The 13,996-nt window shown below is 46.8% G+C and overlaps 1 protein-coding gene across 4 annotated transcripts in view; it reads left to right on the plus strand.

Moving 5' to 3' along the window:
* Positions 1–13,996, plus strand: part of MFHAS1 (multifunctional ROCO family signaling regulator 1) — a 666,381-nt gene that overhangs the window by 615,550 nt on the left and 36,835 nt on the right. For 2 of the 4 annotated variants that reach the window (XM_069626262.1, XM_069626263.1), the window contains exons 7-8: positions 3,295–3,357; positions 12,490–12,546. In XM_069626262.1, coding sequence (XP_069482363.1) covers positions 3,295–3,357; positions 12,490–12,546 — 120 coding nt within the window. Of the gene's footprint in view, positions 1–3,294; positions 3,358–4,018; positions 4,128–12,489; positions 12,547–13,996 lie in introns of all 4 variants that reach the window. The other 2 variants (XR_011280404.1, XM_069626264.1) reach the window with 2 other exon arrangements.

Raw genomic sequence — 13,996 nt, forward strand, 5'->3', positions numbered from 1 at the left:
AAACACCAAAAACACAAGCAACTGATACCCTGGTCAACAGGAGTAAACGCAGTTGAGGAGCGCATGCACAGCAAAATGCAAGATTTTGACATCTGTATTAGTATAGGCACTATGCAGTCATGGTGCCAGATTAGCTGAGTACTCAGTTCACGGGGTGATATCACCGACACCTGGACCGCTGGAACTTGTAGTTCTGTGAACATCCTCAGGCACCCAGCCACCATTTCAGCTGCCAGCTTCCAGGTCTCCAGCATCCGTGTTGCTGATTTGTGCACCAGGCTGCAACACCTGGCCTCTACAGCAGACTTTGGTGCCTCTAACAGCACATGCCTGAGATCTCTGTCACCTGATTTGGCCCAAGCCACATGCACAAACTGGTACTTTGTGGCAGCAGTGGAGCAGGTCTTCACATATCCACTCACCGTCCCTCTTCCTTTCCATGCTTGATAATCCAGGAAATCCCAAAAAGAATGCAAATATGAGATCCTGTGGCAGTGGCGAGGTCCCCCTCATAGCCAGCTCTGAAAATACCTTCTTTCCCACAAAGAACATACCAGTGAGTGTGGTAGAGAAAGATTGATCAGTTGACATAAGCAGACAGCGATAGATTGTTGAGGAGGGGACCTGTCCCGCTGGTGCCAGGGATCAATCACCAGGACAAGACAGACATGTAGGCCAAACTAAGGTTCGTTATTGTTCTCAAGGGAATATTGGTTGTGGAAAACAGCAAAGCTGGAACTAAAAACTTAACTCACATTTTTCACAAGGCTCCCATAACCCTTTTGCAGCGTTCCTCTCTGGAGGTCTCCCTTGCATCTCAAGCCAAGCATTAGAGATTCACACACCCTTTGCTCCTCTTCTTTCAGGGGTTCTATTTTATGTGGCAAGCCGGGCTTTTAGGGTATCCAGAGCACTTCATCTCAGTCCTTTTCAGGGTCCTTTGTTCCATGGAGTCTCCATTTTGGGTTTAAGTGGTCCTTACATCATTCTTCTCTTGGCCCTGGCCTCCTTTAGCTCTTAATCATTGTTTAAAAGGGTTCCGGCCCAGTTCTCATATGATCCTTTTCAGCTCTTCTCTTTGCTTGGTGCCCAGCAGTGGGTGTAAGGGTCTCTCACACGCTTTCTTTGTAAAACTGTGGATGTTATGAGAGTCTCCATCACTTCCCTGACCAAGGGTCCTGATTGTTATTCTCTTCACCAACCTACTGCTATGGTCCTGCTCATCCTTGCCGCTGCACCACATGATGGTTCCTCCTGCAATCTGTGGGCTTGACTCCTTCAAATCCGGTGTCTCTCCCCTCTAGTCCACCCAGTGGTATGTGTATTCTGGCGCCCAGGCACATGTGTGTAAGGAGCTAGTAGCCATTGGGTGTGATAATAAAGCACCTTTCTAGGCTGCACCAGTTCCCTACAAGTATCAGGCGTCTTTGTGCTGCCAGGGACTGAACACGGCATTCATTGAACGAGTTGGAAAGCCAGGTGAGTGTCAGCAGCAATGGCGTTGAGATTTTTATGTCTGGGTGGGTTTGTATAGAGACCCACAGGAACAGGTTTGCTCGGTGGGTTTGCTGTACGCGGGTCTGCAAAGGCACTTGCGTGAAAACATTCTGTTTGGTTTTGCAGTCTCTGCATAACGTTTAAGCATATCTGTTGTAAATGGCAATAGTGTGTCTGGAGTGGTACTCCACTAGTGGCGATGGAGAACAGGCTTGTGAGCCACATGTTTGCTTCGTGTTGCTTAGCCACATTCCCTTAATGGAGCCATGTCCCTAGACTAATTATATGGCTTCCATATTCCGATGGGGAACAACGATATAGCCTGAATCTGCTATGCAATATTACATTCTGCTCCGACTCTTTAAAATAGACGGTATCATCAGGCTTTATGTGACCATATCCTCCTATATGGAGAAGACTAAGTGGGTGTTAAATACCACCCCAGGGCCTATCACCTGCTATCTTGGGGAGGCACCCAACCACCATGGTCACCCCGCTAGATGTCCCCAGAAACAGACAGGGTTTTGTCAGCATACCTCAGTAACCTTCATGGTGCTAGGAATCTTTAAAGGTGAGACAGAAGAAAAACAACCTTGGATTATTTGCTTTGGTGTGTGAGACACATGCTTCAAATCTGTTTAGAGTTTCAACTAGCCTTCATACAAGCTGAGCAGCCGTGTGCCCGCTGCAGACTAGAGGCTCAGACTCAATATGTTGCTGTGAGCAGAGTGATGACATGGAGTGCTTTCAAGTTGCCTGCCTGCAAGTGTTTTCCAGACTGGTTTTCCTGTTAAGCACAGAACACCTCTGAACCCCCAAACACTGAGTAACATGACATAACATCCATTCTTCTATCTATTTATTAGGTCCCCTGAGTGAGAAAAGCCATCTTCAAAACGACCCCCCAACCCACCTACCCAGACTAATGTCCATCTCCCACACTGATCTCTCTCTACTATGGAACTTTGAAATGTTATCTTACTTTATGGTCCAACTAAGGAACTTTGAAATGTTATCTTACTTTATGGTCCAAAATCTTCCCATGCTCCAGCCATCAAACCTGGGAAGATGTACTTTTACTACGGAGGAATCTTTGCTTTATCTCCCTTCATCTAGTGGCATAAATAATTTGATTGAGGTATTTAATTCATATGCACAATCAGTTTACAGCAACTGTTTAAGAACTTCTGTTCAGAATTCACAATTTAACATAGAAATCGTGTGTTGTGATCATGATGCGATCGCAATAAAATATGCATTTCACACTTTTGACGGGGTTGTGATTGTTGGGTCTTTATTTCTTTTGTGATTGTTGGTTGAAAGTTCTCCAGCCCACAAACTCCCACATAGTGCAGCCATAAACCACCCAGCTGCCCTATCCAGGGATAACAGACATGGAATCAGTCGTTGCCCCCCACTCCCCACACCCCTCTCCCAATGAAAGTGATTTATCATCCAAACAAGAGCAGAGTAGAGAACAAACAGGATAATTAAATTTCTAAAACCTACCGAGGCTGCTATCCTTTCTTAGTTCTTCATTAGCTCTCCCTCCTTAAGCCAGCTCATTTTAAGGCTCGAAAGGCAGGAGTGCATTCCCAGTGTTGTAGTTTTTGTCAGGCATTCTACTATTTATGTTCTTAAATGCAGATTCAAAACCAGGAGAAAGATCTGCTTGTCCAGGGAGCTCACTTATACCCACTCAGGAAATAACAAAACAGTCATATCCAAAACATGGCAATAATTATGCAAGATTGTATGTGTAATTCAGAATATATCCCTTCTTTTTTTTATGTGCAGATTGTAATACGCAGAAGCGGAAAAATCAGCAACAGGAAGATCCAGCCAGTCCAAGGGACTTAGGTATGAACATGACATTGACTCTATATCAGCCCAGCAATGATATCAGGCATGCTTCATTCATAAATGTGATGACACAATTTCCTGAATGTCTTACGATGTTCATTTATGCCCTTGGACAGTATTTTCCCTAGAGACAGGGTGACTCTTCAGAAGAAGCTGTGTGATGCAGTCAAACCGCTGTACTCCATACCAGTTGTCCATTTTAAAATATTTACTTTTCCCTCTTTCTTCTAACACACTTCTTAAAAATTATTCATGCTTAAAGGTGTGCAGGAAAAAAAGACCACATGTTTCGCCCATCTGCCTCCATCAAGGAAAGCTTGTTTAGAGGGCATTGTTATCTCATCCTTATATAATGCACATCAGATAGATCTAGATTTTAACAGTCCTTCATAAATGCATTTATTCCATGTTTATCCATGTTCCCTATCCTTTCATCTGCTTAGACAGTCCTTCTAGCAACTTAGACCATCCTTTCACTTGCTTAATCAGTCATCTGACTCAAGACGAGGTCTGATCAAAACAGTGGCTCCTCAATACGACTGTCATAAATATCGTTCATGATTTTACATTCATGGTACAACCAACATAAAAAAGTAGACATATATTTTAAAAATGTCAATTGGTTTTTGAGTGCATTTGTTTTATTACTTTATGACAGAACTGGTTGCTGTGGCCAGCTCCTGGAAATGCAAGGGTTTGCAGCGTGGGGGAATCCCGGGGCGTGTAAGCCTCAAAGACAGGCAGACATGGGAGCACAGTATCGTTTGGTGAGATACATATGCATTGTGCTGCATTAAATATCAGTCAAAATAGTGCATTTGTTTCTGTCCACCTACTTTATGTCCATGAAGAAATTAAGATGGTAAGTCTCTGAATATACTCCCTTATATTCTTTTAATATGAGCTGTGATGAAATCCCCGACCTGGCTCTAGGGGTGATCAGTTGAGTGTTCAAAGGGGCTTTGAGCTTCCTCAAGCTAGTGGATTATGGGTGATGGAGAGATATGAGGAAGATCCATTGGTCACGCTCACATAGCCACTGCCAGTGGGCAAGGAACAGCCATTTGGGGCGCACAATCAGTGCTGGCCTTTAAGGAGTATTCCCCATGTAGTTCATGGCCAAAGGACTGCTACTACAGATATCAGCTTTCCCCCCTTTTGACCAAGCATATAAGGAGAAATATCACCCAATTCATATTTTCAAACTGCACCACCGTGGAGTCCCTCTTCCCGGCTCACTGGTATAGTCACAGCTTCTGTAAAGTGCAGAACTCACAAATTCCTATGTCATGTACTGTAACACCTGGGAGACAGGAAACATTTAGACAGGACCCATTCCCACACAAAGCTAATCTGAGGCTTCAGGTGCAACCTTTACCTGAGAAGGGGCAGAGTCACTATATAAGGCCTACCCCAAACAGAAGGGAGTGGGGGTGTGGAGTAGGAGTTGGCGCAAGGAGTTTGGACCAAGTGGAAGTGCGACAAAGGTGGTTGGAGGGAGAGTAGAGAGGCGAGGAGTTACAAAACCAGCAAAGGAGATCATATATCAGGAGGAGGTTGCTGTGAGACATCAGGCGGTGGTTGGTTGGATACATTAGGGAGCAGCTGTTTGGAGACGTCAGGAGGAGGATGGTAGGAGTCATCAAAGGGAGGTTGGCTTGAGCCATCAGGAGGAGGTTTGGTCAAGATATTAGCAGCATGTTGGCTTGAGGCATCGGGCGGAAGTTGATTTAAAACATGAGGAAGGTGTAGGTTTAAGACATGAGGAGGCTGAAGATGTCCATCAAGTAGTGTCTGGAAAGAAAAATCATAGGGAAGAGCAGAATGCAAGGAAGATCAGGAAGGAAGGGAAGGGCACACTTGGCTCAAGGCATGGGGTAAGGTTTAGACCCTGGTTTGAAAGGGTCAAGCCCATGGTAGGAGGAAGAATGAGCAAGTGGTGTGGCATCCAGGAGGAATAGGCCCAGAACAGAAGTAGAGAAATGGTGCAGATGGATGACGTCAGGACTCTAAGAGGGATATGTGACATGGTTCTCTTAAGCAGACCTGTTGAAACTGGGGAAGACAAACCCAAGTGGTTGTCTCTTCAAATTGAAGAGAAGCTATACTATCACCTACAGCTTGTGGAGGAGACACAGAGATAGTCACAGCAACTACAAGTCAAACTGGAGGTGCTCGTGTCTCAGCCACAATCAGAGCTAAGCAGGAATAAACCCAGAGAGAGATTACCTCAGACACTGTGACCTACCAGTTGGGACCCTGGAAACGTATGAACCTTATAAAGGAACTATCACACTGTTGAAAGAGAATATACTGACACTTCATGTTTTGAGTTTGAGCCAATTGAGGACTTTGTGGACTCAATCCAGCTACATGACAGACCCCTCTCTTTAATTTTCAATACTGGCCCATCACATGCAGTCAGTGAACATTAATGTCCATGAAAGAGTAAAACCTTAATATAGCTTTCACGCCTCGGCTGGGGAGCGGACATGGGGTTTAACGGCACACAAGCTGGACCTTTGGTAGGCCCGAGCAGCGGGCCATTAAACCCCATGTCTGCCGCCCAGCCGGTGCGTGAAAGCTGTTTGCACCCCGGAATTTACTGGGGTGCGGATAGTTTTTATTTTGTTTCATCCAATGGGAGATGAGCCCTGTGCAAGCCCATATCCCGTCTGAGAAAAAAAAATGGCATTGAAATGGAAAAGGGACTAGGTCCCTTTTCGGATGACGGCGGCCATGGAAAAACATGTTTCAAAATGGCCACCGTCATCCACAAAGGGACATAGTCCCTTTTCTATTTTGATGACCGGCAGATGGGAGGAGCATCAGGGAGGTAAGTTGGTGTGGGGGAAAGGGAATTGGGGTTTTCTAACGTGGGAAGGCAACAGGGAGAGCCTCCCTGTTGTCTCAGGCTTTAGGGGGAAAAAAAGGAAAAAAAGCACCCTCCAGAGAAGGGCTTCGGTGGCTGGAACAGCAGGTGGGGACTGTGTATCCTCGCCCGCTGTTCCAGCCACCTGATTGGCTGTTCCCGAGGTGCAAATATGGCTTTCATGCCCTGCCAGGAGGGCGGGCATGGCCTATAATGGCCCACCAGCCCGAGCTATGGCAGGCCCGATCTCCCAATGAAAAATAGAAAAGAAAGATGACCACTATATGGAAAAGAGACAGACGGGAGGAGCTCCGGGACCGGAGCGTAATGCTGCAATCCCGAAAGGTAAGTGGTGGGGGAGGGGAGACAACAGGGGGAGGCTCCCTGTTGCCTCCCAACAATGAAAAAAGGAAAAAAAACAGCACCACCTTGGGAAGGGCCTCCAGTGGCTGGGATAGCGGGATCGGATTGTGTATTCTCGACCGCTATTCCAGCTACCTGATTGGCTGAGCGCAGTTTCCTGTGTGCGAATAGCTGAAAACACATGTTGTAGAGAATGCATAACTTAATTCAAAGTAAACTAAGTGTAGAAACTTAGAAAGGCCTTAGTTTACAATCACACTCGCACTTATCTTTAGATGCTGATGACATGATGTTGCTTGTTGAAAACCCCTGCAAAAACATAGCACCAATTATGCTGCATATACAAAGGCTCGAGGAATTCTCAGGGCTAAGAATAAACGTGACCAAACTGGTCCTGTTCCCTATTACAGAAAGTGCAATCCAATTGTAGACAGGACGAGATTCCTTTGGGGTGGTGATCGGCAGGTTTCCTAATTGTAATTGGTTATTTATAACATGCTTATACCCAGAGGATTCTAAGCGCAGATCCGGGGATCGAACCTGTGTTGCTCTGCGTTGTCTGGATGTCTTGGGTCTCCCTCTAGACATTCTTAGTATCTCACATATGAATCGGCCCTCCTTGTCTTAAATCCTCTGATTGCATCATTATGGTTTCCTGGTAGCAAGGGTGTCATTCTCTCCCGTCATTGGGCAGTCAATATAAGAAGCCCACCAGGTCTTCAACCAGTGTTAACACACAGCCCACATTCCTTTCTAGGTAAGAAGCAGCTACATTATTTGCACATTTTGGATGGCCAGCTCTTGGCTACAGGTAGGCTGAATTAGAGGCTCTGGACCTACCACGACCAACTACCCTCTGGCCTACAGATCCTGATCTCATAGAGTGCCAGCCTGCTCTTTCTTTCCTCCTCCTCTTCACTCTGATGTCTGCTTGTGCCTCAGAGAGCCTTCTCTAAACCTACCTTGTCAGCCTTGTAGGTAACTCCTGTGAACCCCTTAAAACATGCTACATGCTTGTTCCTCTTCCCACCTCACTAACCAGACATAGGTGTGTGGTATGTGACTCCCCCTTGGTTCTCCACTCCTCTCCTCTTCCCCACTGTTCTTCCTCAAACCCTTCTTCCCTTTCCCCTTCTCCTCTCAGTCCTTACCCTCAGCTCTTTCTTCCTTATTAACTCCTCTTTCCTACCCCTCCTCCTCAAGTATTTTCTTCTCCACTTCCTTCATCTCCTCCTTTCACTACCTCATCCGCAACTCCTTAGGTCACTCATTCATCTTTATCTCCTCCTTTCACTGCCTACTCTATTCCTCTTCTTACCACTGCCAGGGTGTTAACATTTTTATTTTCACAACAGCAAATACCAACAAAACATGACATTAATCCATAAATCACACTCCTTACCACTGCCTTCTCGTCACCTCCCCTTGACTCCAATCTTTTCTCTTCCTCCAGTCTCTCCTTTCTCTAGCTGCCTCCAGACTCACACCTTTCACCCACACACTACTCGGAATACCTATCCCTCTTATAAGGGTCAAGCCCTCCCCTAAATCAGCCCCTCTAGAGAGTGAAAACTAGTCTGTCTCTTTGCATGGATTTATCACGCTGATCTTTGCAGGTCGATTGATTCCATTTACAAGCACAAGGGTGAGAGTACCTGGAGCGGTGCGACAAACCTTTAAACGGCATGGCCAGGCCACCATCTTGGAATCAGTGGCCATGAATGAGGGTAGGCCATAGCAAATTGCTCATTCCTCCGGCTTCTAATGTGACTGGGCTGCCTCCGCTTCTCAGTCTCAATACGGTATTTCCTTGAGATTGCAAGAGGTGTAAGCTGCTTGTGTGAAGGCCTTTGGTTTTCTCTTGTGGTGGCATTACATATGGGGGTAGGCTGGAGAACATGGCAGTTAGGGGATGCATGGCAGCCTTCACTAAAGGGCCTACAGACCTTTCTAAACTAATGTGATGTCAAACAAGGCTTGGTGTATCATGCCTAAAGAGCCGATGGAACTTCTATGGCACATGTGTTGAGCCCCTGACCTTTAATATCATTGTTCTGGAGGTGACCAGGGAATCCTCCCAACATCACTGCCAAACTCTGCATCATGGAGCAGATGGCAGCAAATCCCCCGCACCCCCCACATACACCATGGTCATCCCCACCCCATAAGTCAGACGGGGGATATCATCACACAACATTGATAGCATCACTGATCAATTGATAGTGACTTGCATGCTTGCAGTGTAAACTCCTTTTGAGAGGTGACCACAGTCTGACGTCACATTTTAAACGCATTAACTCCTTTGTAATTTACTTGATGTGGTGTTAAAAGTAGAAGTCAATCCTGAGCTGTCTCCTCAATTGCTTAAATGCTAAAATGTGGCATAAGAGGCCGTGGAGAGGACTCTAGCATGTGCCCTATCAACTATAAGGTGTAGTAGGGAAGTAAATAAGTGTGGCTTCTCTGCTCTCGGGTCGCTAATCTTCTCCTTTGGGTTCTCGTACCAACTCTTTTCGGACGACAACCAAACCTTCTCTTTTCCTGAACTCTCCTCGGATCTCCCTATCAAAATTTCAAATTGCCTCTGTGCCATTAAATATTGGATGGCTTTGCACTCTCTGATGTTAAACGCTTCCAAAACAGAGGTGCTCTTCTTCGCTGCCAAATATTCTCTCTCGTCTGTTCCCCTGCCTATCTAGGACCTACGTGACACTCCGAAAAAACGGGCTCACATTCGAAAAGTGCAATGTGTAACATTTTGTTGGGGTAACATTGGTAGGTTACAGTGTTTTCTAAAGCACAATAGCGGCCCTTTTCATGCTCTCTTTGCATTTTGGGAACTGTGGGTTCATATGTTTCTTTGGATAGTATGAGCCGAGCACGCAGTGCAATATTGATTTGCTGTTGTGCTGATGTGTGCTAATCACAAGGAAACAGTGTGTAATGTTGATTGCTTTATTTCAGTTATAAAAACATGAAAGTACATAACATAAAAGAAAACAATTAAAACACACATTGCGCTTCATTACGACCCTGGCACTCCCGTAATGAAGGGTGCCAGTACGGGACCGTCACCCTTCATTACGGGAGCGCCTATTACGAGGTTCCCTTTGCGGGACTTGAAACAGATGCCTGGTAAAACCAGACGTCATTTCCGGGTCCCGCGAGGGGAAGAGGGAGCTAATAACGGCCCATTTGTAATGTGCCCGTTATTACCTCCCTCCCCGTTCCCATTGAGCCCTATGGGGGCTCAAATGGGAAGGGGGAATGGTTCCTTCAAGGAGGAATTACCGGGACCTCCAATGTTGGAATGACCCGGTTATTCCTCATTGCAGGAACCCGGTTTTGGAGCCCGGTATGGAGGCAGCCATGGCGCTAATAGCACCATGGCTACCTCCATACTCGTAATGAGGCCCACAGTCTTAATATACATCTTAAAAGACCATCATAGCAAGACCATTCAATATAGGCTGTATCCACACAAAGTTTTGAAACACGGGTTAGCCAAAGTCTTAGTGCCATCGTGATAACAGAGCGTACAAGTGCCCTTGCAGCCGAAATGTCTGCTATTTGCTGAAGACGGGCAAGCGCTACGGTGCATTGCCCTGTTCCTTGTGCTGTAAGTTGTGGCAGAAGAGTAGCAACCCTGATTTGAGTGAACCTGGGACACATCAGGAAGTCATGGATTTCTGATTCTTCCTGCATCATACAAAAAGCTCATGTAGCAGGAACATGCTTCGCAGTCCTTCCTCCCCAGGGCCAGCATTTTTCAAAAAGGGAGCATCAAAGATCTGAATTCTGTCAGCCAACATTTGACGGCCGATTCCAAAAACCACATCAAGCAGCCCTGCATCTGGGCATAGCAAGAGATCATACTAAGGGTATGATTTGTAGTCTTATTCAATTTCATGCAATCCCCATAGGGCTGCAATTTCTCCATAAATCTCTTGAAACCAATTTACCCCTTGTCCACCTTCATTCAGTTCTGGTTTAAAGAACAAAGAATAATGCTGGACTGATGTCAGAGCACTCTGAAAACAGGCGAAGCAAGGAATTTTGTGGAGATTATCTCTCAAACATAGGCTTTTCACAGTGTCCCCTATTAATACTGCAGGGGTTGGCCCACAGTGGTAGCCAGAATGGAACAGATTTAATTTTAATGTGATCTTAAATATAATCTTCTCCTCGCTCATTATGTACAGCCCAGTTGGGTGATGCTGTAGGTAAACTATGTAATCTTAAAAAAAGGCACTTTCCCGCTCTTTTCGGGCAGTACTGTGAGAACATAGGCCCGTAGATAGGAGCCATAGAGCCCGATGCCATCGACTTTGCCTGATCGAGACCCGTGACCCTCCACGCCTTCCTGTATAGATGGATGAATGGAAGGCCATCAGCAGCATTTTTGCTTGCATCAGCAAAATGCTGGCAAATGATCTGAAATAAATTAGGGCTTTAAACTCCAATGCAGGCAAGAGTGAATTCTTCAAGAAGAGCTTTTTCTGACATCTGGTATCCGGGGAAGCAAGGACTGAGGCATGCCAGGTGGTGCCCACCCTCAAATCATGGTAACATGCGGCCTGTCTTACTTTCATTCACTAACTCCTTTACTCAAACCCGCCACCCAAGCGTGGGGAGTGTACCCTCAATGTGACTATGGGCCTCATTACACGGAAGGCGGTGAACCATGGCGCTATTAGCGCCATGGCTCATGCCGGTAAAATACCGGCACCGCCTTGGCGGAAAGGGGATTTACCGCCCCATTCCAAGGTTGGAGGGGCGGTAAATCCCCCTTCCGCCATTGCCCTTCCCCATTCCCATTTCTGCCCCATAGGGCTCTATGGGAATGGGGAAGGCGCTAATTACGGCACCGCAATTTTGCGGTGCCGTAATTAGCTCCGAGGTCCCTTAGCGGGTTGGTTTTTAACGCCTGCAAAAAGCAGAGCATAGCCGAGTGAGGTCAGCATGGCAGGAGCTACGCAGTGCCTGCAGAGCTGGCGGGAAGAACCAGCGTGTCAAGGATTTGACGTGCAAATGAGTGGGGTTGGCGTGGCAAGTGGTGCCAAACAAAACGGTGGACAAGAGCCGGCGTGTCAGGTAAGAGGAGAGGAAGAGCTGGGCCGCCAGAGCAGTGAAAAGCTGCCTGTGCCTTATTCAAGCCGCATGCATCATTCACAAGCAACCAGCAAGTACATGGTTTAAATAGAGTTCCTGGTAGGCTTCAAGCTAGCCGCCAGGGACTCTGGGTAATATAGTTCTGGGCAATATGGCCCTGAACCTCCAAGGCTTGTTAGCGTTACTGTAATGGGACAAGCCATAACACATTATTGGGCCTCATTCTGAGTTGGGCGGTAAGGGTTAACGGTCATCGGCAATGATGCCGGTGCCGTTAAACCCTTACCGCCCAATTCGGATGTCCCTTAGCGGGAACCACAAAGGACGTGTGGTCTGACCACACATCCTTTGCGGGTCCCACTAAGGGACCAGGGCGCTAATAACGGGCCCGCTGGGGGCTCAAATGGGAATGGGGAATGGTCTACAGAATGGGGACTTACCGGGTCCTCCAAGGTCGGAATGACCTGGTAAGTCCCCATTCTGTCACACCGGACCCAGAACCTCTAAACTCCAAACTCGTAATGACCCATTGTCCCATGCCCCGCTCCTCCTAAAATCCTGAAAGCAGTGAAGTCAGTGAAAGGGTTAAAGCCTGCTCTCGAGTGACCTTCTCAAGTGATGCATAAACACAGATTTTAAAACCAGGCACAAAATTGGCTCATACAGCTCACGCCCACATAGGGCTTAGTAAAATTGCTGATTAGTCGTATGTATAATAGAGGTGATAGATCTGTTAAAAAGTGAAAACTAATGAAGAAATAATACTTATTTTTCATGACCAGATGGAAAAACCCCAAAGCGGAAAAATGAACAACAGCCAACAAGTCCAAGGAAATCAGGTACGAACAAGAGGCTGATTGTTTACAAACCAGCAATAACCTTGTTTTTTAGGAACAATCTAGGTGGTCCCTAGCCTACGTCTCCGATGCAGTGTAATGTAATGATAGGTGCCTTCCAGACCCTCAGCCCCACTTGCTACCTCCTTTCCACACCCTTATATTCATCACCCTGATGTTCTAGGCTTCCTCGCCCTTCCGTCTACTCTCCTTCTACCCCCTACTCTCCTCTGTCTCTCCCTTTCTGTCCGACCGATGTTCTTGCTCCTCTCCTACTCTCCTCTGCTGTCTGGCACTACTCTCCCTTCTCCACACTACTACTGGTCAATTTCTCATTCACTCCCTACTCTCACTCATTAGCCCCACTCACACATCTTTCACGCACACTCCACCCCAAGCCAATACATCACCCTGTACACTCCTTCAGCAATCCCCCTCTACAGTCCTCTAATCGGTCCTTCCTCCACCTGGTGTCTTGGTTCTCCATCTCCCTTGACCGCACCTGAATAACCCACATCTTCCTGTTTCCTGCGCCACTTTTTAACCTCTCCCTTCCCTCTTTATTCACGGTCCTCCTCAGCTGGTTCCCCGGCCAACCTCTGTATTTATTCGATTTTGATTTTGAGAAATTTGTAACGCGCTGAAAACGGACCTAACCGTATAATGGCGCAGATGGTGTTTGTTGCTTAGGAGTAGATAGCACAGAGTGTATTCATAAGCATATTCTAAAGAGGAATAGAACCCTAGTCATAACCCCATGATCAGATATTATGTGAACAGAAAAGTTTTAGGGCCTAACGGAAATTAAGCAACTTCCCCACGAGGTGCTACAGATGATCAAACACATAAAGGGGTCTTAAGACCCGTCTTCTTCTTGTATGCGGGTCTGCTGCCTCTAGGCAATGCCAGCCCACTTTAATCAAAGTCACTGTTCCAGTTTGTGTGATGTATGTGCAGTATGTTTAAGATGGCCGTTTGCCGAGGGCACCGTTCCACGGGCTCATCTCAGATAATGATTTTGCCTTTGTGTTTTTTTTTGCTGGGCACTTTGAAATTGCTGGCATGATGAGTGGTCTGCTCCATACAGTCCCGAAAGCTGGAGTCCAATTTCTGGTGCTGGTCTGTCTCATGGGTCGTGCTTGTTCTGTCAGGCTGCTGAACGGGTTGATCTGGAGCATGTCCGCTCCCTGCTACCCCTCTTCCTGGCAGGTTGCTTGAGCGTTCTTCCAGTGATATGCATAGAGGATGTTGAAGTCCTACAGCACAGAAAGGAGACTGGCCAGCATTGCGCAATACAATTATGAGGCAAGAAAAGTTGGAACTCATTTCATGCAAGCAGGCACAAGCAGAGGGGACAGGGAATGTGGCGCTCCCAACTGTCACACCCCACCTCTGGGACAGGTCTAGCTCTGGTGAACACCTTTGTAGGCCTCCTACTCCAGGTTGGGTTGGG

Source organism: Ambystoma mexicanum, chromosome 6p, assembly GCF_040938575.1.
Source record: "Ambystoma mexicanum isolate Mex_15411 chromosome 6p, UKY_AmexF1_1, whole genome shotgun sequence".
Lineage (NCBI taxonomy): Eukaryota > Metazoa > Chordata > Amphibia > Caudata > Ambystomatidae > Ambystoma > Ambystoma mexicanum.